At 33.9% G+C, this 27712-nt stretch overlaps 1 protein-coding gene and 1 long non-coding RNA gene across 16 annotated transcripts in view; one reads left to right on the top strand and one right to left on the bottom strand.

Annotated features, from left to right (window-relative positions):
* Positions 1-27712, bottom strand: part of MBD5 (methyl-CpG binding domain protein 5) — a 524034-nt gene that overhangs the window by 38465 nt on the left and 457857 nt on the right. For 13 of the 15 annotated variants that reach the window (XM_077153719.1, XM_077153722.1, XM_077153715.1 and 10 more), the window contains 4 exons: positions 16324-17000; positions 12605-12707; positions 11244-11424; positions 4749-6884 (listed from right to left, as the gene is read on the bottom strand). In XM_077153719.1, the coding sequence (XP_077009834.1) occupies positions 4749-6884; positions 11244-11424; positions 12605-12707; positions 16324-16436 (2533 nt within the window). In that variant the 5' untranslated portion in view covers positions 16437-17000. The remainder of the gene's footprint in view (positions 1-4748; positions 6885-11243; positions 11425-12604; positions 12708-16323; positions 17001-27712) is intronic. The other 2 variants (XM_077153718.1, XM_077153723.1) reach the window with 2 other exon arrangements.
* The window catches only part of LOC143677613 (uncharacterized), a 98916-nt gene that overhangs the window by 16323 nt on the left and 54881 nt on the right, over positions 1-27712 (top strand). Inside the window, exon 2 of the long non-coding RNA XR_013172752.1 lies at positions 21764-21846. This is a non-coding gene — a long non-coding RNA (uncharacterized LOC143677613). The remainder of the gene's footprint in view (positions 1-21763; positions 21847-27712) is intronic.

Raw genomic sequence — 27712 nt, 5'->3', positions numbered from 1 at the left:
CCTTGAAGGAACCTCTTTCTTCATTCTGTTTTAGTCTATATAAGGCTGGAAGCGTATTCCTAAGCAAATCTCCCATATCCAGCTGATCTATATAGTACAATTCCCCTTTGGTGATGGTCATCCTATAATCTTTCTGTACCTATAGCTTCATCTAGGAAGTGTAAGGAAATGACAAATTCTCTTTATTTTCTATTCTGGCATGTTTTGAGAATAAACAAATACAAAGAATAAACAAACCAAGCTTATTACTTTGTACTCTTTTACTCAGAGTGTTCTTTTTGTGTTCTTACTATTTCATTTTCTTATACCTACCATATTAATTGTTGTCCTGAATTTCAACCAAATGTATTTTGTGCTGAAAGAAAACACTTTCTTTTCCATAAACATTTATTTATAGGTTTATTTATATTCTTGTTAGTCAATGTATCTTTAAGTTAAGGCAGAAAGAAATGTTTGAATTTTCTTTTCTGGTACAAATCATACCCTGGTTTCTTCAGAGGGTTGGAAGAGGTCACTAAAAAAATTTTTTTTAATTAGGTAGAAAAAAAAAGCACAAATTGCATTTTAATTTTTTAGCCTTTTTTGGGGGGTGGGGTGGGGTAGTGTGCATGGTCTGGGAATTGAACTTGGGTCTCCCGCACGGAAGGCAAGCATTCTACCATTGAACCACCCATGCAACCTACAAAAGGCATTTTAAAGTGAAAAAGTTAAATTGTGTTTAATGACTTTATCATATTGGAGGAAGGTAGGGTTCAGTCAAAGTTGATTAGTAGAGTGGTCTAAATCTTTCTTTTTTGAAAATTGTGGGAAATTGCAGAGCCATGGAAGGGTTGGATTGTTGTGTGGACACCGACAAGGGGTAAATCCTCTTCAGAGGTCCAGGTTACTGGTATGTGGGTTTTTTTATATGTCAGCACGCTGGCAGTAGTCAGAGGCCTGAGGAGGTGTGGGCCTGATGAAGTTTGCCTGTCAGGGAATTCCTGCCCAAACCAGAGTATCACAGACATGTGCTGGAACCACATATGTAGAAACTTGTCTCTTTTCAAAAACTGAAGTTGCTTTAAACGTGTATTACTGATGGATTTCCAGAACATACCTGTATTCTTCAATTTGAGAGTTTGAACTGTTAACTTTGGGGTTTGGTTGTCAACTCCACCAGAGCTTTGCCTTACAATTTGAGGAATGTCACTAAGTACCCTAAGAAGTTAGTTTCTAAATTTGCTACATGAAAATATTAAACTTTACTTGCAATTTCATAAAATTACAAAACCTAATAGAAACCTGTAAACTTTATAAGGCAAAGTGTTTAGAGCTTTAGTGGAAAGGCAATTTGAAAACACCAAATATAATAAAAATCTTGTATATTCTTAAGTTTTAAAAATGTTTTCTAAGAATTTTATATCTTTTATCTCATTTATTTACCATCTGCGTCATCAATTTCCACACTTGGATTTTAATACATTTTAAATGTATCCCATGTAATTCACAAATAGGCCTAAACAACCTTTGAGTTATTTAAGATGGAGAAGTTTTTTAAAAAGAAGTTTCTGAAAATAAATTACCAATCAAATTAAATGTTTTCAGAGCAAGTGATTTCTTATTTTAATGTAATATTATTTTTGAGCGACTACTAAAGAGAGCAGAAAAAAAAACACTGGGTTGAACAGAAGGTCATGTGAGTTCTAAGCAGGCTGTCACCACAGTTACATACCCTTTTGGGCCCAAAGACCTCATCTTTGAAAGACAGGATTGAGTTGGACCATGTTGCCTGTGGGGCTCTTTCAGCTTCACCATGCTATCATGCTTGCAATGCATGACTTGCATCTGCACAGTCATCCTTTTCAAAGGCTGATAGACACATTACCCACCGGGAAACGCAGTCATATCTAAGTGAGGTGATATGTCATTAAAAGGTTACCAAACGTGATTCACAAATGACGGGCAGTTTTCTTGATATTCTGGACATTTCCTTGGCATTGACACAAACATTCTAATCCTTGTATTCTATGATATCAGAATCCAAAGAGAGAAGGCGAAAATAATTTACTTCTGTTGATATCTAAAAGTACAACAAAGGCTTACAACATGGCTTCTAACATGCATCAATGTACTTTAATTCATTGTCTGTTCAATGTTTTTAAAGATTTTGGAAGTGAACACAATACTCTTGTCCCTGAATGTTTCAGATGAGGAACTTATGCAGCTAGGAAGAAAATGGATTTTGGAATCCGATGACTCTGGGTTCGAATACTGATTCAGTTATGCGTGATCCTCGACAAAGTTATTTAAGTTCTTGATGCTCAGTTTCCTCATGTATAAAATGGGCACAATAATACCTTATACTTTAGAAGGATGCACAGGTTAGAAATAATATATGCAAATCATTTGGCACATAATAGGAATTTGATAGTTATAATCAACATTTTTAGAATAAAATGTATTTTTCTTCTAATGTCATATTGATATGCTAGAAATTCCTAGTGAAAGTATAGGGATAACTGTCTCATTCTGAATGCCCAGCCTCGGAACTCAATGATTATTTGACGGGTTATTAAATGTTAGTGTAAATAGCATAAATAGATATTTAGGCTATGCAATTACAGTGACGGTACGTTCAGTTGTCACAGTTCATTACATATCAATAAAAAAAGGGCATTAGAGATTCCTTCAATATTTAGTTCATTCTAAGTTATATTAATTAGTAAACCTAAACATTTTCCTAACCAAATTAGTATTTAACTTTATTAGGTTTAATATTTTAAAAATTCTTACTGACCTAGACTTTTTTAAGCATATGCTTTTTGTTAGTTTATATATGATTGGCTCTATTCATATCGTACTAGTCATTTATTCTTGTACCTTTTAGCTATTTATATGCTAGCACTTTTGTTATATTAATAAATTTTAAACCTGTGTATTTTGACAGTCCTACCACTGGCAATCCAGGTAAGATGTTTTACAGAGATGTATAGAACAAGAAAATAAATGTACAAGTCTACTGAAAATATATGCAAACTTGACAACTGGAAGAAACAAGAATATAATTAAATGTTGGTCTTTCCTGTTATAAATTAATTAAAAATACAACATTAAAAAATACACACACTTTGTACCTATGAATGTAGACCTGAAATGAATTTGAGGTAAGGGGTCTCAAAATTTAAATATATAATACAGTGAGACAATGTCTCATGTAAATGATTAATGGTATGCTCAATAAATATGGTGTATTTTAAAATAGTTGCTGACTTATACGTAGCTTTAATTTGATAAATGCATGATATTCTACATTATCTCAAAAGGAATAGGAACTTGAGAAAAACTAGAAGCCTCTTATATGAAAAATATCCTGTTAAACACATAATAAATGAAGTTTCATGAGATTTCTTAGACTAAAAATATCAAGAAGGCACTAATCACTTCAAACATCTTCTAAACCTCATATTCTTTTTGACACAAGAGGTCACTGAATAGTTCTTCATTAAATTCTGACATCAAAACATAACTCATAAGTTGTGGAGGGTGGCAGTTACAGGTGGCAACACCAGGAAGGAAAACGCTTGATTTTAGCTCAGCAACAAAAATATGTAGGTTATAATGCTTTTCCAGGATGGTAGTATAATATAGTCTATACATGTCTACACAATAGCTTATTATTAAAAGCTCAGCAGTTTTCTCATTTCCAGCAGCAATCTGGTTTTTAAAGCCCGCTATTTTCACATCTGAACAATATCGTCTCTATGGTCATCTTGTATTTCTTCCCTGTTATTTCTCACCAATCTCTTAAATCATCAGTGTTCAGTTTGGGGATCCTTTTTAATGTTTTCATGGTCAAATTTTCTGATGTCTCAATGCATTTATCTCTTTAGTGCTTCTTACCAGTTTCTTTATAACATTTCTGGGAACTCTACATAACACAGTTCTTTTCCTAATGTGTCTACTTCTAAATAAACTTAACTGTCTCCTTCATTAATATTGGTTGAATAAATGCAATAAATTTGGATTCAAAACCTTAATGTCAATGGCAAAAATAATGGTTTAATTCTATAAGAAATTCTAAAATAATTTCAAGATAGAAAATTCTGGAAATAAGGTTTTCAAGCCTTTTTTATTAGAAAACTTAAATTATTACCTTTTTTTAATAAAAAAGGGAGTAGTCAATATCCATTTTTGAATTTCTCAAACAAATAATAATAAAGGATAGCAAACTAGGATAAGGAAACACATTAGAAGACAGCTTTCTACTTCATACAACTTTGAGTTATCTTTTCCTATCCATTCACCTATTTGTGGTCAGCAGCAAGAAAAAAATATCCATTTATTTTTGCCTATTTGGATTTTTCCAATGCGAGCATTCATTTACCTGAACACAAACAAAAATTAGGAGAAACGGCTTTTATATTGGCATTGAACAAGTACATGTCTCATGAACCAGGAAACCCTGCTTTCTATGGCTTCTTTTTCAGTTTATAGTCCAACGGTTATATACCAACTGAGAGTTGAACAATGTTCAAAATGACACAGATTGGCAACAAATAACGGAAACACATGGAATCCCCTCGGCTGTCATTCTTTCTACTAGACAAACGTCTAGCGTTCTGTAAATAAAATTATAAATACTAAAGAAATGATGAGAATTTCACAATAGGGAAAGGATCATTTCTTATCATAATAAATATTTTGGTACACATTTTAAAAAAGTAGAAAAATTTAGTACCTTTGGGTACTTTTTTCTAATAAAACCATACCTGCTTCAGAACTTGTTTGATTATAGCTGCTAACAATGCTGTTTGGTATCACTGGAGTGGAGGACGCAGAAATTCTTGACTGAGGTGGATTGGGATGTAATGAATTTCCTAAAGCCATGCCCGACTGACTGAGCATCCCACAGTTCCCGCTAGCCTGAATTTGATTTATTAAACCTGCAAGATGGTGGTTTGGGACTGGACTGTTACTGTGAACAAAGTTAGTGTTTGCATTGTGGCAGTGCACGGCTTCCCCTCTTAAAGATATGTTCTGTGTCAGTGAATTCTGAAGAACACTGGCGCTCATATTGGGATCTGTAAAATGCAGCTGGTTAGCAGAGCAAGGCAAAGCAGTATTCGAGCCCCCACAACCTGGGGTACTATTGCTACTCAAGTTTGAGCTTTGACAACTCATAGACTGTAGTAACTGTGACATTGAACTGATGGGAAATGAACCCTGACCCTGCTTTCTTAGCAAGTCGGGTCCATGTTTAGGAACTGCAGAACTATCCATTTGAGACTGTCTGAGCAAACTCAATACTGTGGTAGGTGGCTGTTTTCTTTTCCGCAATGAGTCTTTTTGCTGAGACATCAGCTTATCTCTTAGTGCTGCTCGCCCACTTTGCCCTTCACCTGTTGGGAGAAGCATATTGGCAGTTGGAGGGAACATGGTGTTTAAAGTGCTATGTCCTTCAGTGTTGCCACTGCCGGCAACAGCTCCAGAATTGCTACTGCTGCTACTGTTGTTACCAGCAAGTTTGTTTTGATTTGCTAGCTGTGCTTTGGCTGCTGCTGAGAGTAAACTACTTGCTGGAAAGGAGGCAGCATTGTGCTGGTTCAAGATCTGATTTAAAGGCATTCCCAGCAAACCAGGCTGACTCTTTACAGAACCACTTGTGGCAGATGCAGTAGGAATAGCTGCACTGCTTGGGGTATTTAGTACATTACTCATTCCAGCAATTAATGGGTTAGGGATATCCTTGTATTGATGATGTCCATCGGACTTGGTAGAAGGGCTTGATGGCATTGATGGCCTTGGGGACCCTATTGTTGATCGTGGTGACCTGGGTGGAACCTTAATACCACTACATGTGGCCTGAGTTCCTACAGGTGGCATCATGAAATTTCCATGATCTGATGATGTGGAAGATGAGCGTGATCTTTGGGGCGATGCCTCAATCCTTCCAATTCCAGTCCCCATTATGTGCACTGGGGATGTCACTGGAGAAGGAGAAAGAGAGGTTGAAGCTGAATGCTGAATTCTTTGTACATGACTCCCATGATTCATGTGACCAGGTTTTACAGTTGGCAAAGGGAGATTACTTGGCAAAGGAACAACAGCAGGAGGCATGCTTACATTCATCACAGGTACCTGAGAGTGGACATTTGAATGGAAATTGGTTGGATTAATGATAACAGGGTTCTGATTCACTGGTTTACTAGGAATAGGGTCAAGAATGCCAAGTGGATCTTTCTCAGATGTTAATGGCTTTTTCTGAAGAGCACAAGAAGGTGGAGGAGGGGGAGGTGGGCCTTGGGGTAGTTTGTGGTGGAACATTGCTCGTGGGATTTCCATATTAGTTGAAAAATTACACATTGGTTTTTTCATTACTGGACTCTTTGTAGTCAAGGTTGGGGAAAGAGGTATATTAGTCCTTCCAGCCATTGCACAGGATGACTGTATAGGAGAACCATGTAGCATTATTGAAGGTGGAGAAAGAGGAGTCCTATTTAGGTGAATAGGACTAGAATTGGGAGCTCCGTGAAAACCAGGATTATTTCTTGCGAAAACATCAGGGCTTCCAAGTGGGTCAGTCCTTGGAGAGATTGAGCCATCTCCATATATCTGGGATCCTGATGATGCTGGGCTAGGCAGGCCTCCATGGCTGCCACGGAAGGGAGATTTCTGTCCGTGTTCACTGCTGCCCAACCTCTGCCGGGGATAGACAGGGTGGAGTTCTTGTTGCTGGCTTCCAGGCAGTTCTTGTACATACAGCCTTCCCATGGCATTGGATGATCCAATCATTAACTTGAAAGGATTCTTACATTCGGACATTATAGAATTTGTAATTCCTTCATGAGACTTATTTCTTACTGATCTTGGAGTTGCTGCCCGTGAAGGTACTACTGGAGTTGCATCTAATGTGAAGGAGAAAAAAAACAAACTATTAATAGTCTCAATTATTTTGTGTATATATTAGTTGGGGAGGGAAGGAAAGGAAGAAATGAGGAAGGGAGAGAATGGAGGACATCTGGAAATGGGTATCTGTAATTAGAAGCTGTGATTCTAGCAATTAAAAAAAAAGTTTTGCATTCTATATTAAATTCTGACTTTAAAAAAAATCACACACAAATCTCTCATAGTTGACCGAAGGTTTCCAATAACTGCTTATTATGCTTGTTTACTTCCTTTATCTGTTGAGAAAGGATGGAGATCTAAATCAGTACATACTAACATTATCCACTCTAATAATATTTAGAATATGCAAAATCAAGATTGACAGCCCATATGGGAATGGTGATGTTACTATTTTGTTGGATTTGGATTTTTTAAGAACACAGTTATAATAAAAAATTGCAATCTGTGTGGCATAATATTTTCTTGGGTGATTTGAATGAATTGCCATTTGCACCAGAAAATCTGCTATGCTACTGAAATCGCCTCTGACAGCTACAGTAACACTTACTTAAGCCACCATTTTTCACTGTGAAAGTAAGAGTTTTAATTTTGTGAATTAAGGGAATGGGATTCTGAATCTTTTATAATGGGAGTGATAAAAGAGTAAATGTAGCGATATTTCAGTCATGTTTAGCTTCTTATCATGTCTGTAACACTGCCATTTATTTGCCCTTAATTAGTCATTACTGTAAAAACAACATTAGACAACCAACTTAGATAAAAGATGGCAACTATTTTATTAAAATAGAATTTTCAAGCAAAATTTAGCGAGGGTGCTAAAATCATCCATACTAGGTTCCAATTGAATATTCTTTTTTTATGTGAACACATCCTTACTCCTTGCTTTTTTGGAAGCTCTTCAGTTCTTTTGGAGATCAGACAGAATACAAGCAAAAAAGCAAGCTGGCTCATCATACAGAATTTTCATTCTATCATGTTGAAATTCTACGTTTAAGTTTTTTAGCCCCTAAGAGTGCTTAACTATTTTATAAAATTGTGCCTCCTAAAACAAGCATGGTAAATACATTTGTTTCATATGCCCATCCTCATTAATACAATTGGCTACTTAGAGAATTGTGTTGAAAAGGATGCTGAGCTTTAGCTGAGCTCATGAGAATATGCCAGTGAGTCTCTTATAGACACAGGGAATGAGAGTGGAACCATTCATACTATATACTTGTCATATCCAATCTGAGAACAACAATATATTAGGAAGTATACCTAAATTCATTTGCAATAAGAGGTACACTTACTTAAGTGTATTATTCCACATTTAAGACAAATAAATTACTATGATATTATCACATATCATCAATTATCATATATTGATTTTAAATTGTATCATAGTAATTTCTAAGATAGTGGTTGCCAACTTGGGGTACACAGAAGTCTAGGTGGGATATACTCAAGTTGTAGGAGAGGCAGTGAACATTTTTTTTGGTTGGGGGAAGTGTGGGTTTTCTGTTTCTAGTGTGATGCAGTTCAGATTCCTCGACAGAGTGATTTTTTTGTAATATAGTACATAAAAAGATGAGACCTAATGACATAAGAGAATCACAGCAGATAAACTGAAATGAAGATGATTTTCTTGTTAAAGAGAGATTTTTAAAAGTGCCTTTAAATTATTAAAGAAATAACAGATGGAAAATATTTGGGGTATCATGCTAGGCATATAGTAAGCACATAGTTTTTGTACTAACAAAATTAGCATTATGGGATTACCTGTGTTCTCTTCAGTGACAAAACATAACTTTTCTTAGATGCCAATGTATTTTCATATTTAATTATCTAAAGTTCAATGTTTAAAAATACAGACACTGGCATTTCTGATATTCAATTAATAGCATTTAGAAAGTAGCTATGGTTTAGAAGAGATTTCTCCCATACTTGGGGAAAGATAGTTACTATCTTTAAAATAACAGGAATACTAAGCAAGCAAACAAAAGACCAACCCATATTACCTTACAGTTAGGAACTAAAGTATACAAGAGTTGACAAATGTAAATGCCAGGCACTCACCCAGTGCTTTCATGTATATTCAAGCAGACCTTTCAAAAGATAAACAGAATCTAAATATATATGTGTATATATAATAAAGAGACATTAAATATACTATAGGAGTTGTTTGAACTTTTGATTATTTAAATCTCAACCATATGGTAATATTTTAAAATTAGTAAATCATAATGAATGCTATGCTTGGAGCTAGTAAGAGTAACAATTAATCTAACAAAATCTGCCAGTTTAAAAGGGGATGGAGATGTACCTATTATACCTGTAGTAGTTAAATATTTTACCTTCAATATCAAGAATTTAACTTGTATATATAGGTATGACAAAAGACCTAGGTCAAAATTCTGTTAGAGTTATTATAATGGCAGTAAGGCAGACCATATAGAAACAGGTAAAACTATTTATTTATGATATAATGTGAAATGAGAGCAGCAGCAAGGAGTACACACATAGGTACAAGGTAATATGAAAAAGTAAAAAAATAGCCACATCAAGGTGGCAGGATAATGTCAAATTTTAAATAATTTATTACTATTAAATATGTTTTTAAATCATTGTAATATCTTTTACTTTAAAAAGTGTAGCTCATTAAGAGAAAAGATTCCCTAAAATGCTTTTTCTTGCATTCCTCAGTGAAGCAATTTTTTTTCTGATCATTCCTGTTAAAGTTTAGGGAGTTATTGGAAAGGAAATCTATGCTAAAACTGCCAAATTTGTCTCTCTCTGCCCTCTTCATATGAATTCTAAGTGCAAATCTTTAATTACCTATATGATGTCAAAACTGCTCCTCTTCACATCCAATGCTTTCAACTATTTGGTTCCAATTTACTGACACAGGCTTAATCTTTCACTGAAATTGGATTAGTTTCCAAATCTTCCCTTAATTATGCTACATTCATTCTGGACAATAATTTTCTTATTCCCTTCATATATATAAATCCCATTATTTTTCAGGGCTGGCTCAAATTTCATTTCTCCATTAAGGCCTTCTCTGATCACTACGTTATACTGATCATCCCTGTTTTTCAGTACTCCATAGAACAGTATTAATTTAACCCTCAAAGACAAATGTTTCATTAGTTTAGTAATAATTTACCCTGAATTACTATTCAAGAGTAATATTTTTGATCAAGATTGTAATATTTTTGGATTATTACAATAATCAAGATTGTAATATTTTTGAGGGAATTCATATTCTAGCCCTTACAAAAATCTTCTTCAGTCTCAAGGTATAACTTCACATAGTACATATTACTCATAAGAGTGGGAAAAAGTACCTTAAAAATGGAGAAACCAGGTGGGCACAACTTTAACCAAGCAATCAAACTTAATGTCATCAATATGGGACAAATTAGCATTCTCTGTCTCCTGATGAGGCTATGCCATCATACAGTATTTTTACCAAAAAGTGTTTAACTTGAGTATAAATATGAGGAAACAATCAGGCAAATCCAAATTGGGGATCATTCTGCAAAATGGTCTGGACTCTTCAAAAATGTCAATGTCATGAAAGACTTTATCACTGTTAAATTTCTTGAATATGATCATTATAATGTGGTTATGTAGTAGATGTCCTTGGGTGTTGAAGTATTGGGTGATTGTCACAATACAAACAACTTCCTTTCAAAGGATTCAGCAAACAAACAATAAGTATGAGAGGGATGAAGGAAGGTAGCAAATGCAATAAAGTGTTAATTATTGAATATAGGTAAAGTGTGCATGGGTACTCAATGAACTATTCTTGCAGGTTTTCTGCAGCTTTGAAAGTTTTCAAAAAAACTTTCACGTGTACACTGGGGAGAGGTATAGAAAGTTTTTGGCTAAGTGATTTCTGTTTAGTAGGTATTCAATAAGTAAATATTAAATGAGCTAAAGACGAATGTTATTAGTTCCTGAGGTAATAATGTTGCTAGTTCCTCAAATGCAACATATCACACATTCAGATACCAACCCTAGGAAAAAGGTTTTGTTTCCTTTTATCCTACATTGTTTCCTAAAAAGCAATGACACTTCCTCTTATTAGCTCAGCTTTACACAACTGCATAGCATTTGTATGTGTTAATTAGTGTTATTTTTGCTTGATTAACTAGAGGATCTGGATAGGGAAATTTGGGGAAACAATCTCATGATATTTTTCAGAACTAACTTGTGCTTTGTAACAAAATGAGAACATACATAACCTTAAAAGCATTGTGTGTGTTTGTAAAGTAGAATGGGAAAATGTTCGGCTAAGTGATTTCTAACCATCCCAGTTCTAACAGAGTAGTGTGGGAGGATAATTCCTAAACTCGTCACCATATACATACTTGTTCCTCCTCCGGGACTGGTAAGCACCAGAGAAGGATGTGGGGCTTCCATGCTTTTATGAAGTGTGGCCACTGCAATAATTTTTCTTTTATGTATGCATAGCTTTGTGACATCTTCATCTGCTTTAACATCTTCTGCAGTTCTCTGTTTCACTGTGGCCCCAGGATCAAAATTAAACACCTGAAAAAAATAGTCTTTAATTATGTTTGTAGTTAAAAAAAATTTATAGTTGAGGATACTGTGAAACATTGATTATTTTAGATAGAATATATGCTATGTATCTCAACAAAATCTGCAGATTCAAAATAAATAAGCAGAAAGATTTTTAAAAAATTAATGAAATGACACCTTTGTTTAAATAAAAATATTGTGCAAAGATTAGACCATAAATCTGATAAAACTTTTTCAAGTTCTTAAATCTAAGAAAAGCAACTTAATATAACAATAAATACTACTGCCAAACTCATGATTTTTAGTGGCAAAGTAAGTAATTAAAATTATCTTAATTCTAAGATCATCAAGATAAATCCATGGAGAGTATAATATCTGATAATGTCCCAAATTTTAGGTACTTTCTGATGTTCCAACAGTACTAAAACAGATGAAGTATAGTTAAAAAAACTGATAATTCCTATGTGTCAACTTTTTCTTTGGCCTCATGTCATTACTAAATTAGCATTATTACCTTTTCACTCTGATATTAAAAATTTATTTTAACAAAAATCTTATTTATTGTGTATATCATTGTAAACACCTTCAAATCCTTTTTTTAAAGAATGAAGTGACTTGCAAAATAGAAAGGAAAAAGTTGTCTATTAATCTTTGTTCTAAAAATAGCATTGTAATAGATATTCAAAGAGCACTGACCTATTTCTATAGTAAATAATATTTTGCCATTTAAAATAATTTGACCTTTTACCTTGGACAGGAGTAAAACAGTTTCACTTTTTGGCTATGTGGGTTCAGCTGTGTGATTTTAGAAAGATTTTGTGGCAGACTTAACATCACCACCATCACCAGCGCTAAAAATAACATTGCAGATTTGAGCATTTATAGCGGTGAAAGAAAATATTGCACTATTAAAAGCTGAGCATAGGTATAGCTCTAATGAAAAGGTAGAAACGTAGTTTTAATGGAACAGTTAATATGAATATAGGTTTGCTAACTTTGAAAGTGATTCTTGGATTTAAACTATTTTCCACAATCTTTTAAACATTTCAAACTGCATGCAAAAGATGTCTAATTAGGTAAAGATTTAAATTGCATTTATGATTGAAGAAGTGATATAAAAGTGAAATGCCAAATGAGAAAAGTAAATATATAAAACAAATTGCTGATAGATCTATTGTGAAATTTTTACCTTGGGAAGAATAAGAGGACATTCCAAGCCACACTTGCATGTTCCATCAGTAAGTAGGTACGTTTTAACCTGCTCCAAGCAAGATAACAAAGATCCACTGGGACTGTAAAAATTGTTTGAAAAAACATCAGGAAATAATTCTGACTGCACACATTATATGAAAAGAGACATAATTTATAATCTTACTGTCCTTCACAGGATAATTATTTTCCCACTACAGAAAAACACTTTGTCAATATTATGTTAGCTACTAAATTATAGCTTCTAGCAGTCTGTTTTTTTCTTTTGAATCAAAATATTTCTTAGAAAAGTTTAGACTGTCATGTAAAGTTAAATAAAAGTATTCTGAAAACCAAGAGTAGACTTAAGAAGGGGAAATGCAATTCTAGAAGATTGCTGTTATATCTGTGGAAAGGACTTTTAGAAGCAGGAAAGAAAGGAGTAAGGAGCAAGAGAACTTTATAAAAGTAATCATTACCATTTTAAACTAGAAGATCTGTTTTTAAAGCTGTTTGTAGAAAAACTGAGATGTAGGTATATGGTGATGGTCCAACAGAAAGACAGTGAGTCTACAAAAGCTGGAGTTAAAAAGTCCCTCCCTTTTAATCTTGGAGTCCAGAACCAAGTTGCCCTTATGTAAGATAGGTTTCTCACTCTCTCTTTTTTTTCTTTTTTCGCTTTTTACCCTTATGCTCCTTTGAAGACAGAAGATCCAGTGTGGTTCAACTCAAATTATACAGAGAAGGAAAGAAAGGAGTCAGCCAGAGTTGACAAAGGATAGGGAACTTTTGAGGTAACAGGGTTTCAGGTGGCAATGCATGTCTTCTGGCTGGTAACTGGTAGGTGCTCTCAATGTTACTATTTGTCAGGTCACAAAAGTCAGTATGCTAAGTGAATACCAATCAAGATCAAGTCTACAGATTTGGCACTAAAATTCAGATGACAGGGTAAGCTTTTGATTTTTATTTACAATGGGGATTATTAAAATGGGCAATTTGCATTTTAGAACTTTTCTTATTAACATTAATTTTACAACTTTTAAAACTATTTACAGCTTAGAAAATTATTATCTGCTTTTCATTTGAGAATATCTATTATTTAAGAATTTCACAAAATTTTTCACTGAAGACTTCTCATCAAATTTACTCAAAAGCAATACATTTCATTTCATCTCTGTAGCATCACACTACTGGGTATAGACTATTCCTCCTATACAAAAATATAGGTAGTAGTTTTGTACCTACAAATGAACCAGCTTTAAAATGCAATTCATATTTTGTTTACTGACAATCATATTTATAACTAATGCATGTAGAAAATATAAATTAAAATCCTTAAATTTGTCAAATCAGTTATTCATTTACTTAGGCTAGCAAGTTTTTTTCAGATAATAAGTAAAAAATAATAACTCTGTATATTATAGACCTGAATTCTACCACAGGAAGAAGGGCAATGCAATATTTTTGGAGGTCTGGTAGTATTTTAAAACAAAATCACCAAACAATTAACATTTTATTGATTTTTCATGTGAGGAATTAATGAATTTTGTGAAAAGAAAGAGCTCAACATTTTAGTGTTCAAAAAAAGTGTAGGGACTTAATCCTGGAGGAATTTAACTGTAAAACTGAACGAGGACAAGAATTCTAGAATTATTTTAGAGTATTCTGCTCTAGACACTTTAAAAACATTTCCTTGCAATCAGTCAGGTGGGTTCTTCCCTTCAGTTGTAGCTCTTTAATTAACTTTTGGGAGTAATAATAAATGTAAAAACAGTTAAGTACTGAGTCATAGACAAAGCTTAGAAGAGTGGAAGCAGGTGGGAAATTTAAGGTATAGCCATAATGCCACTCTGAGGCAGGAGCAGCTGGAAACTAAACTAAAAACTACAAGCAAATTGACATTGAGAAGGGAGCTGTAGAAGCAGGCTAGCTTCTTATATATGTTCAAGTAGAAATTTAGCCAGTTGTATACAAACAAAACCAATGCTAGCTTAATTTAATTTGAATGTTTTACCTTATCAAGGAAAGTTAGTTTCTAAAATAATTCTTAGTATACATATTTGGATTTGGGGAGCTCATATTAACAGGGTTAACAGATGGTAAAGTCTAGTCAGACATGGAAAATCATGAACAAGACAACTGACAGATTTCCAGACTTAACTTGATTTTTGTTCTCTGCAATCTAAAAAGCTGATTTCTTTCATAGGGTTGAAGTTAAAATGGAAAAAAATTGAATTATCAAGATTTTAGGAACATTTGCTATAAGCTGGATATATACCTGCTCTTTATAACCATAAATATATAAAAGCATGAGTATAGGATAATTGAAATATAACCATAAATAGAAATCCAGAGTAAACCATAATATAACCACAATATAACCATAACTATATATATAAACATTTATAGACTAACCATAAATATAAACACATGTCTAAGTAATCATACATATAAGTGTACAACATTGGTATCTTGCTATGTCATATTTATAATAAAGTATTCCTCGCAGCTTGTTAACAACATTTGCACTAGGAACACTTTGAGAAAGTTATCTCCATGTATCCACATCTAACTTATCTAACAGGGTTACTATGACATGAAATGAGCTCCATATTCCCTGCTTTTTATTCCTGTACCCCAATTAATATAGAGGACATCTTTAATGTTTCAGAGTCAAAAACTTACATGACAAAAGAATTTCAAATAGTTAAATTTACTCAAGACACACCTTACACAAAACAAATAAAACCCAGGACAGAATCTGAAGTGACTTTCTGAATAAATATAGCACAAAATGGTTTGTGTTCATATAACGAAAATACCTCATTCATATAAATGCATCATTGAAGAAATGGAGAATTCTGTTGAAGCTGGGATACAAATAATCACATTAAAAGTAATAGCATTAATTAAGTGATGCAATACAATATCTTTTTAAAAGTTCTAAATCTATTTCCAATAGTTTTTTTATTGCATCATAAAGATTTACAATAGTCTAATCTTTTATAGATTCTATGAAAAATTACAAAGTAAGGAACTTAGATAGCAATTATTTAATGACTAAAACTTCTTGCCAACAGTATAGTTATTCCATTCCCATTGTTCTACAGAGGTATATACCATCAAAGTTTTAAAAAGTAGGCATTTGCATTTTACTTGTTAGACAACTAGCTCCATCATGACTTTTTGTTTTTTTACTATTAAATGCAAGTGAATAGGTTAAAAACTGCAAAAAATATAGTAATTAATTTTAGGTAGTATCAGGCCTTGAGAAGTATAATAATTGAAACTGCCTATAGATAAGTACTCAACTTTCTATCAGAAAAGCCAGTTGAATTACTATAAAGAATAGAAAAACAGTATCATGAGAATTGGGGTCGATTGATCCAGTGTTTTACATTCTCCTGTGAATGTGGTAACGATACTTATATGTTTTTTTTAGAAGTCTTCATATTTTTCTTTAAAGAGATAAGCAGCTTGACATCTTATATAAACACAGGTAAGGTGTAAAAATTCTCTCTGGTTATCTGAGGGAGTTTACACTGCAAAACAGTAGAGAATGAAAATACTCAAGTATTTCTAGCACAAAGGTAATTTGGTCAAATTTACTTGAAGTTTTGTCAGTCACATTATTTAGCTCCCTCAAAGAAGATCAGCCTCTACCTCCTCAGTCTTGGGACTGCAACCTTGGAAGTAACACAGGTAATAATAAAGGGTCACCTGATATAAAGCACTCCATTTTGATCCACACGGCGCTGCCAACCCACAGGAACTTGTATAGCTGGAAGACCTCCATCCTTGTCCCCTCCGTCACACTCCTTGCCTCCATTCATTTTCCGTGTCTGCTTGGGACTCTTCAGAGATATCAGCAATAAGATGATATCCTTATATTACATGGCATGATGGCCTTCAAAAATGGGCCAAAGCAGCACAGTTTTTCCCAGACTCTACAAAATGCATTGGGAAACTTCGGTTCAGTTTAGAACCAAGTCTTTGCAATCTGCCATTGTGAAAAAAATCAGTTTCCCATTATACTCTACATTAAATAACCAATATTTAATTCCTAAAGGTGGTCTACATGGGTAAAAATGAGTGCTTCCAGTTAAGGAAAATCATAATTCACCTATGTTGGTACCTGTCTGAAGCAGTGGAGGGAAGGAGGTGTCAAGTTTTTAGTTCACCATTTTGTCTTCAACCTTTACGGTGGTCTAAAATAACCTCTATTGTTTAGAAAACAGTCTCATTTTTAGTGTGAGTCAGTTAATATTTCCAGGTAGTATCTAATTTCATAGACCACATTCTTTAAATTTTCTCTTGCGATCTTCCAATCTGAATTCAAGGTGTTGCAGCTTGGTTTATCTGATGTTTTCATGTCTTTAAAATTCCAATAACGCAGCCTGAAACATATGCAAATATGTAAATTGCATATTTAATGTTGGAAAACTGAGAAGCACACAATTTTAAAACAGAATAAACTGCTAAATGTACCAAACCACTTTGATGTCCTTCTTCCAAACTGATCCACTTATTTCAGTTAAACCAATTTACCTTACCACATGTAACTTTCTAATTACTAGATACAGAACCATAATTATAGCATTACACACACACACACACACACACACACACACACACACACACACAGCCTCCTGCCAGTAAAAATACATTCATTACCTCTGTTATGACTTGACAACTGGAAAGTTGTGTTAATCCAACTACATTTTGTTCTCTCAATTCTACATACCTCCCTCTATGATACACTTGTCCTTTCTACACATTATTACTGGCCTAAAGAAGAAATGGTTTCCTTTTTTTTTTGAGAAAAAAAATTAACAGAAAATAAACTTAGAATACAAACAAATATAAGACAAGGCCCCTCCCCACAATGTTATGGATCATTAGAGTGGGAGTTGCTTTATATTTCAGACTTTGCAAAATCCCTTATATTACTGAGTGCTGTTCTTTTAATTCCTTAATTAAGTTATAAGGAAATGTTTGGGCAAGACATATTAGCTTGAATCAGCAGTATTCAGTGCAGTGGAATGCTCAGAGAGGTCACTGAGACGGAGCTGTTAAATTTTAAAAGATGACAAAATTTTAGAAAGATTTAGTACTTAATTTTGGTGGAGAATATTACATCACAGTTGGTAGTATTAGTTATCTTTTATTTTTTTTAAAACTTTTTTATACTTTTTATTTGTTATCTTTTAAAGATCAATTTAATATATAGTATGTGGTTACACTAGGGGACTCATGAAACTACATTAAAGGATGAATGAAAAAAATTGTTCTAGTGTTATATGAATGGGACTTGTGGCTTGTGATAAAAATTTCTAGTCACAGTACCAACCAGAAATGTCAAAAAATGTACCTCAAATAGCTTATATGGTAATGAAGATATACGCTCTGGAAAACTGTGTTAGATGACTTAAGATTCATATGGAAATACTGAATCAAAACTTTCATAAAATGTAAATGGACATATTTAATATATTATTTTAGATAATAGAGTTTAAAATATGCATGTATAACCTAATCATCAAACTAAACAATGTAGATAGATCAACTACTTAATCTGCATTTCTAGAAGTCTATGTATTCAAGTTGGCCCTAAACCTTTTTTTTTGGATCTTCTCATTGGGAAAGCAGGAGATTGCCATCGTAAACGTCATCATATATTCAGACATATGCCTTATTTGTAGACTTGGCTCTGAGACAAGTTGAGGGTGTTTCAGTGAAACATATACTCATTTAACTGAAAGCAAGTCATGGGGTATGGATGTGGAAATGCTGGCAGTCAGCGGAAAAAAACAGCAAAAATTTACGGGAAAAATTCCAAGAATAATGGAAAAGTGCCAGGTAATAGTCCAATGGGGCCTCAAAAGTGGTTATTTGCATTGCTGTGCCCACCCCACTGTGTTTATGCGTCTCATAGAAATGACCTACTGCCAGGCAGAAGTCCTATTTCTGTCTTTCATTCTGCACCTTTAATCATGACCGCCAGTGTTCATGTATGTGTTTATTCACATTTCTCATTCAATAGGTAGTGGGCATCTACTATATACTAGGTACTGTGCTAGGTGTTGAGTGTGTGCTAGGTGTCTGCTTTGGGCAAAGATGGTAAGGTGCCACTTAGCCCAAAGCCAGTGTAATGTTTGGCTCTGAGAAGCTGTTTAATGTAGAAGGAAAGAAAAAAAAGAAGAAAAAAAAAAAAAGAAAGAAGGGAGGGAGAAAAAAAAGAAGGAGGGCGCACGGAAGTGACAGTTCTTCCTCTCAAAATGTTCTCAAATGCTAGTGAAATTTGTAACAGAAATGAATTTTGTGCCATCCTGGACTTCTGGTTTCATCAAATTGCAATAGATCCTGATGATGAAACCCATTTTTATTTTTTAGAATCCCTTTTCATGCCCTTTTATTAACCTGCTTTTTCAAAAGAAATTTCTTCAGCAGTCTCTGATGATTAGAGGATCTGCTTCCTTATTCCCTACTTTTGAGCTTTCTGACAATTTGATGCCTATTTTTGTCTGCCTGCCTTTGCATGTGGCTCCGACTTCCCCGAGACTGACTGGCTCCCTCCATTAAGTAATTTGTGGATTTTGATTCCTGCCAAATGTCTCCTCATATTTTAGTAATCATAAATACAAATATCTGATGGTCTGGTTTTGCTTAAATCAGCAGTTCTCAAAGCACGGTCCTGGCACAAGCCTCATTATCATCAGTAATACCTGGGAACTAGTTAGAAATGTAAATTCACAGGTCTGACCCTTGACATATCCAGTCAGGAACTCTGGGGGCAATCTGTTTTAGTAGCCCTCTAGGTGATTCTGATGCATGCTCAGGCTTGAGAATTTCTAGCTTAAACTACTAATTTCCAGGTCTTGGCTGATTTATACCTCCACATAACGCAGGCAGCCAGAACTCTAATTCCTTTTTTTCCCTGGGGGTCATCCTTTTTTTGCTGATATTTCAGCCTTCCAGATACAGCATAGAGCAGAAGTCCAGTTACTATCCAGTAATTATCTAGATATCTCATTTATCTATAAATAGCATTGTTTCCCTGATTATAACATTCACTCTGTCAATCTGGAAAATACAGAGATGTTTCAAGATGAAAATAAAAATTTGCCTATAATCTCACTGCTGAATAACAACCACTGCAAACACTGAGGTATTTTCTTTAAATTATTTTTTTAGAAAGTTTTAAAAGCATACACACAAAATAAGAGCAAAATATAATAAACAATGTATCACCACTCTAAATTCACAATGTAACATCTTTTCGTTTTTGCTTATTCTTTTTTTTTTTTTAACAATAAAAGACTTGGAATACAGGATACATTATAGATGAAGTCATATACTATTCTCCACCTCCATCTTCTTTCCCTTTTCAGTCCCATTCTTCTCCCTTTTGCCCAGTGACCACTATCATAAACTGGTCTGTATCTTTCCAGGCTATGTTTTATTACCTATTTGTTTACACAAACAACATTTGGTGTTGCCATGTATGTTTTTAAAATTTTATATAAATTCTTTTATACATCATATATCACTTTGCAACTTGATTTTTAAAACTTAACATTGCTTGGAGAGTGATCTCTGTTGAGATATATAGATCTGTTTCTGTTGCCGATATACAGATCCAACTCATTAATTTTTAACAATGGAATAATATGCTATCATATGATTATGTTACTATTTATTTATTGTATATAAATAAAATTAATTTGGGTTGTAGGGTCTGCATATTTTCAACTTTACAGACAATGCTAAATTGCCCTACAAAGTAGCTGTACCAATTCCAGCTTCTTCTATGTATAAATGTGTCTTTTTCTTTATATACTGAATCATTACCATGTTGTAGCTTGTTTTCTTCTTGAGCATTTTACCATGGAATTAAATATTTTTCTAAAATACAACTTAAATTGTTGGATAAAATTTCACTGGATATATATAATTTATTTATTCACTATCTCTTTTATGGATAAAGATTTTCTCTTGACCTTTCACAATTACAAATAAACATCAGATAAATATTTCTATACATAAATCTACTCCTATCTTTAATAATGCAGTTAGAATTGTCTGCCAAAATAGAATTGCATAATTTTAGAGCCCTTCAACATTTCTTAAAGTGCCAGGAGGGTAGTTTTAGGGAAGCATTTCAAGCCCTGTTGGTTAAACTTTTGAAATCCAGGCCCTCTTTTGCTAAACACAAAAATCTATTCTACTTGTTTCAAAGAATCACTGATAACATAATCTTCTTCTGTATAGACCCAGCATGCAAGGTTTCTTTAAGCTTTATTTTTATAGTTTGCATTGTGAAAAAATGTTTTTCTTGTTCTCAAAATTCAATGTATTAATATTTAAAAATTAATTCAATGTATTATTAATATTAAAAAATTAATTATTCCATATCTTTGTTTCAGCTCCCCTAAAGATTCTATAATGACTAAAAAATGATGTGTTTTTATGGCTTGGTTTAAGGCCAATAGATTCAGACTAAAACAGAGAAGATGATGTGATATTAAAGGCTTCTTATTCTTACTAATAATTAGGATCCAGGATGGGTCTTATACCTAGGATGTAATTCAAATTTATTTCACAGTTATGAAGCAATATTAATGAAGTTCAAGAAAGGATGCTTTTGTTGTGTGTGTGTGTGCGTATGTGTATCCTGAGGGGGATATCTGCCATAATTCTACCAATATTTTCACTCTCTGCTTCCTTTTTTTTTTTTGTATGCTGTATGGCGGGGTCACCTTCATTCTTTTTCCATGTGAGTATCCTGTTATTGTAGCACCATTTGTTGAATTTTCGTTTGTTTTCTTGTTTCTGTTTGGGAAGTGCATGGGTCAGTAATCCAACCCAGGCCTCCCTCGTGGCAGGTAAGAATTCTTCCACTGAACTACCTTTGCACCCACCTCTGCTTCCCTCTAAAATGCAAATTAATCTCTGAGCAAATCGGCTTTTTTGGCGGCTTGATTTTAATCTGCAGAATTGCCTTCTTCTGGCCATTCAGAGTTCAAATTAGAGACCATATCCTCAGAGAGGTGTCCCTGATTACTACCAAGCTCATTGTTAATTCGCTGATACCTCATGTTGTTATCTGAATTTAAAAAAAGCATTTATTTGCTTGTTTCTTGACTCCCTCTTCCCACAGGAATGCAAACACCCTCAGAGTGAGACCTGATCTGTCTAGGTCCCTCCTCTATTCGCAGGTGGAGGTACAATGCCTGGCATACAGTAAGTGTTTAAATATTTTCTGAATAACTGCATATTGTAATTAGTTAACAAAATTTTATATTCTTGTTTTTACCATAAAGGCCTATAGAATTTTAGCAATGTATGTATCTAAAATGAAAGAGAGGTTTTTAAAAGAAGCCAAAAGAGTATGGGTATTGGCAAAGTATAAAAATGACTCTTTGGTCTAGATTTGCCCCTAATGATCTCAAAGTCTCTGCAAAATAATTTCTGTGTGATAGAGCTTCTAAGAAAATGAATATGCAATTTTATACTTTACTAGTAATCTATATGAGAGTTTTATTTAAGTGGCTTATATACATATTCTAATTGGATTATCAAGGGAACCATTAATATAAATGAATATAACTGTAAAAATTAAACAATGTTTCAACAGGATGCTAATTTATGCAACAGACCTTTTTTCTCAATCTGCTTTACTGACATACTTGTCAACCCAAGAATAAAATCACTACTTTATGTAGTGTCAAACATGTATTTCAAAAGTTATACCCTAAGCACCATGAAGATAATGACTAAAAATCAGAGAATATGACATCATGAGATAAGTAAATAGCTATTCTACATGAATCCTTCTTAATAATGTCAAATGTCACAAGACCTCCTGAATAATGTCAAACTTGATTAAACAGTAAAAATAATGAGCTGATTTTGAGTTATGTGATATTATGAATAACTCTCTTACAAATAATTATAATGACATCACATATTCATCATGTGCTCAGCGAGGATACTTGGATACAACTTTAAACAGAATTAACACTGAATGAACAAATTGTTTATCAAGGTGAGTCTGTAAATTATATAAAACTATTATTTTATATGCTTACAAGTCTGTCATCAATTGTATGCTTTATGCTATGATTATTCACTTATCTCATGAAATATTTAAAGATAAATGAGAAGTCCATTCCATTTCTATATTTGTGAGAGCAAATGCCTCATATTCCCTAGTTGCAAATAAGCCCCACATAAGACCTGCCTCTATATTTACACTCCCAAACAAGGAATAAACATGACAAAATATGATTGGATTTAAAAATAACATCAACAATAACATTTTGGAGAGTAATATCTGAAAGGCTACAACATAATTATCATTTGATTGGGTAATAAATCTCTTCATCCTTATAAAATATGCCAGTTGGTTAAATTATGCTTGTTTGGGTAACCCTACCTGACATTTTTCCTTTCCAATTTTCTTCTACCTGCATATCAATTACTAAAACAGCTCCTTCACAGCACTTAGCCAGCCCCCTCATTCAACCTTCTCCCTTCTGTTTCATCTGTCATCTATTTATCCATGTTATGTCATTTTATGTATGAACATACTTATCTTGCATTATATCTTTTTTCATTTTTTTTAAAACATAATAGAATAGCACCATTTTCACTCTAATTATTTGTTTCCATTTGGTTCTTATCTTCACTGTGTAGCCACCTCTTCTATAGCTCTCAGATATACCCTTTGTAAGAAACTCAATACCTCTGCCAGGCTTCACTTACTTATCTTAAACTACTCCCAGCATATTTACATTTGTTTTAGACAATTGTATGAAGATACTAAGCACATCGTTCTTGCCTTGATAACCAAATCTCTTTAGTTCCAGTGTCTTCGCTCTTTAAGAGTGGAAGAATATAGAACAGAAGCTCACAACCTGAGCATTTGGGGTCAGATTCATGAAGAAAGCCTACATTTTCTACAAACTCTGAAGAGATGGGGATAGGGTACTAAGAGTAAGGCCAGGCCTCAGAGTCAAGTGGCAAACATTCTGACCCACACCCATCTATGGTCAGGAATGTTTCTACCAGGCTATTTCTTGCTATACAAATTCAGCAACTTATACATTCTAGGCACCTGGAAGCCTTTAAAGCACTATGCTGAGAGTGGTAGATAGCAAGTGGCCACAAATACTTTGCAGCTTCTTCCATCAAGAGGTAAGATCTGTTACTTCACACCTTGAATCTGGGGTGGCTTTGACTAACCGAAATGCAACTGGCATGTGATGTTGTTTAGTTCTGAACCCAAACTTCAAGAGGCCTTGAATCTTATAGTCTGGTGTTCTTGGAATACCAATGTCATGTGACAACCTGAACCAGTTCCCTTTGGGATGAGAGACCATGTGGAGAGAGAGAAAGCCTACTGGTCCTGCCAGTCCAGTTGAGGCCCAGACATATGGCCTAAATTGCCAACTCACAGAATCATGAATATTATTTCAAATAGTCAAAAACTATACTAGAAATAACCTCAAATGAATTAAGAGTATCAAGAGCTGCGTAACACTGCTGATAAACAGTGTAAGCTCTGGAATCAGACTATCTGGGTTTGAATCCTGGCTCTAACCTTTATTAGCATGTGGCCTTGGGCAAGTATAAAATTTCTTTCTTTATAAAATGGAGATTTTAATCTCATAGGGTTGTTCTGGGGGTAAAATAAGTTAATGTATATGAAATCTTAAAATAGTATCTACCATATACTAAGTATCCAAAATGTTATTTCATACATAGACACTAAAATCATGTTACAGAAAGTTTTATAGCAATAGGAAAAGCCCATGATATTGTTAGTTGGAAAAACATACTACAAACTTGCATGCATATTTTAAAAAATGCTGCCATTTATACAGACATAGGAACAGAACAGCACTATCCTTCCAGTTGTTTCTGGATAGTAGGAACATAAATGATTTTTATTTTCTATGTTGATTTTAAAAATTTTCTATAGTAAACACATATTTGTATTGTAATCAGGAGAAATATTATTCCCACAAAATTAAATTTTATGTCTATAAAATATGTCTATATCCCTGATCCTTGAAATCATAGGGAAGTTGCCACCTTTTTACTGGAAATTCACAAGCTTAGTACTTAGCATTACATTTTCTGTCTTAGTCAAGTGGAAAGCCAGAAAGGGTACCACATTAAGCTGGATGAACTAAATAATGCATAGAAAAATTAAGGTTATCTCTTTGATTGGTTCTAAAATGCTCAGGATGTTATTCCATTTTTCTGCTTGGAATGCTATTACTCATTCATCCTCTTGCTTCTTCCCTAAACTAATTCCTATTTATCTTAGCTTAAATGCCACTTCCTCAGAGATGCATTCCCCAATTTCCCCAAAATTTATTTGGCTTTTAAAATCCAAATGAGGTTCTTCTTGTAATTTTCCCTTAAAATATCCATTCCTTTTCCTTCACATGAATTACTACACATAAATGAGCTTTCTCTTTGGCCCTGCCATCCTATAAATAGCAAAGAAAAGGCAGTTCAGACAGGTAACTTCAAGTTAAAGCCTCCGTTTGTATCTTGAAAAATATATAAGGTTCCTGGTCCATGTACCTCCCTCCCCCCAATATATTTAAGGAAGTAGAAAGTGAGGGTCTGTTTATATACGTAGAAAATGTTCACTATGTGTGCCTTTCTTAAAATCTAAAAAGGGATCACTAGCTCTCAAATACATATCCTTAAAAAAAAACCTAGAAAACTATTTTAAAGAACAGTAATAAACCATACCAGAATATCTTTGAACAAACTGATGTATTCAACACAGATTTATTTCTGTTCATTAGCCACTAGCATATTCTGTCATTTTTGCTTTTCTGCAGTTTAGTGAAATTTCTCCTATGGAAAACTGATAAAAAAAAAAATACTTGCCTACATTTACATAATTTATTTAAAAGTGTGCTAAGCAAGTTGTAAAGAGTAATTTTCATATCTTATCCATGCATTATTGACATTTTGACTACTAAAGAGGCAGCTCAATAGATACAAACGATTATTGAAAATTGATGTACCTCAATATTGTTTTTTCCAAAAATGTTCTATGAGAATGAAACTATTGTGAACAATGCCCATTTAGGGTTGTGAATATAATGAAACAACTAAAATTTATATACTCTTTTGCTATAAAAATATTTAGTGTTCTTCAATTCACCTGGCAGTAGATGTCAAGTTCCTAATTGGACTAAGCAGTACTACCTAGTGGTAAAGTAATATGTCCTCCAGACCTTGAAAATCAGATTAATCTCAAAGTGAAAACAGTAAGACTCTTCAGCCACTGAAAAAACCCACCCACAAGACATTGTCTCTAAATATATATAAACATCTAGGAATTCTCAATTCCAAACAACATCTCCGGCAAACATGGTTAAATGTAAAAGATACCATAGCCTAATCAATTGTCTGGTAAGGTTTCAATAACAAGGTGAGGAAGATCATCTCTGTGTGGATTTTTGAAAAGTGGTGCCCAAAGAACATACAAATTTCCATGTCCCATGAAATAAATGCTCTTTTGTTGTATTTATGTAGTTTATAGACAGGGTATAAAATAACTAAGTAGTAAGGCCCATGGATGTTCAGCAGTGTTATATAGAAAATGTTTCAATTTAGCCTTGGACTGTTCACTGCAATGGTGATGGTGGCAGAGAAAATGTAGCCACCAAAGAAAACTTATACAAAGTACCCAAACTGGAGAGGAAGAGGGTTTTAATATTACAAAATCAGGCATAGCATATTTTAGAGAATGTTCTGAAGAAAAGCAAAACCTGTAGAAAGATAATGTCTCTAACTTAACACGTAGATAAACAAAATATAACACCAAGATTACAAACTGGAGGACTCTGGGCCAAATCCCGCCTGCAGAAGTTTGTTTGGCTTGCACACGATTTGAAAATAATAAAAGGGTATTAGCTGACAAAAAGGGTTTCATGTGAAAATTTAGATTTTCTCCTTTACCTGAAAAACTGGAAAATGTGGTAACACTAGGTCAAGATTCCTGCCTTGTACAATTATCTGGAATGGAGCATTGGCTGCTCCTCCAGAAAGGACTTGCCCCTCTAGGTCACTGCAGTGGCTTCCTGCTTCATTCCCACCAGCCTGGCCTCTGTAGGCACTTGGGTTTCCAACCTCTGGAATAAGAAAGGACCTTGAGATAAGGCAAGAAGGACTCACTGTAGCCCTTGACAAGAGGTACAATTTATTTTTAAATGACCGCTTAACCTATTCTTTCATGGTCTCTTTGAAAGAGTTGAGAAACACTCTCAGCAGACCATCACGCAATGTTATTAAGTGCAGAGTGCTAGTAAACCAGCTAAAACCCCAAGGAGAATTAACTTTTTAATGAAATTCACCCTGAAGAAGTTCACTCTGAAACTGTGGTGAGTCTTGAATTAGGGGAGCTACAGTGTACAGAGAATTCCCACCCAACTTCAATCTACTCTTTCCTTCTTCCTTAATCACCACCATTGGCAATACCACATTATATCAGGAACTCACCTTGAGCTAAAGTAATTATAAAACCAAACTGTACACTAATCATTAGTAATATTTATGAAATGCCACTGATCTCTTTATTTCCTAGATTTTTAAATTGCTTTGTTTTTGCAAACAAGAAAAAAAAATCATGTACTTTCAAAGGTCTGCTTAAGACCTATTATTGCTTACACTATTTTCTCTACACCACTAGGGAGATAGTGTTCTGTGGTGGGCACAGGATAGTTTACTAGGCCCTTCCTCAGTCTGGATAAAATAATCCTGAACAGTTCTAATTCATTTTGTTCTGTTTCCATGGTCATTAGACAAACTTCTGATTATCAGATGGCTTTCACAGGTACTCTGATATCATTAAGTTAGACCTCTGGATGGCAGGTACAAGAATTTCAGTTACTGAAAATCAATATGAGTGAATGAATGAATATATAAATAAAAGTAGGTCACCTGGTTTATAAAGAGCTTAAAATCTCTTGTAAATATAGGTTTGTGCCAGACTCCAAGAGGACCGTTACCCTTGAGTGCAAAGATAAAATCAAGTTTTTTACTTGGAAGAGCTAAGGACAATGTCCTGCATCAC

Source organism: Tamandua tetradactyla, chromosome 3 (genome assembly GCF_023851605.1).
Source record: "Tamandua tetradactyla isolate mTamTet1 chromosome 3, mTamTet1.pri, whole genome shotgun sequence".
Taxonomy (NCBI): domain Eukaryota; kingdom Metazoa; phylum Chordata; class Mammalia; order Pilosa; family Myrmecophagidae; genus Tamandua; species Tamandua tetradactyla.
This window is presented reverse-complemented; position numbering and strand designations above follow the sequence as displayed.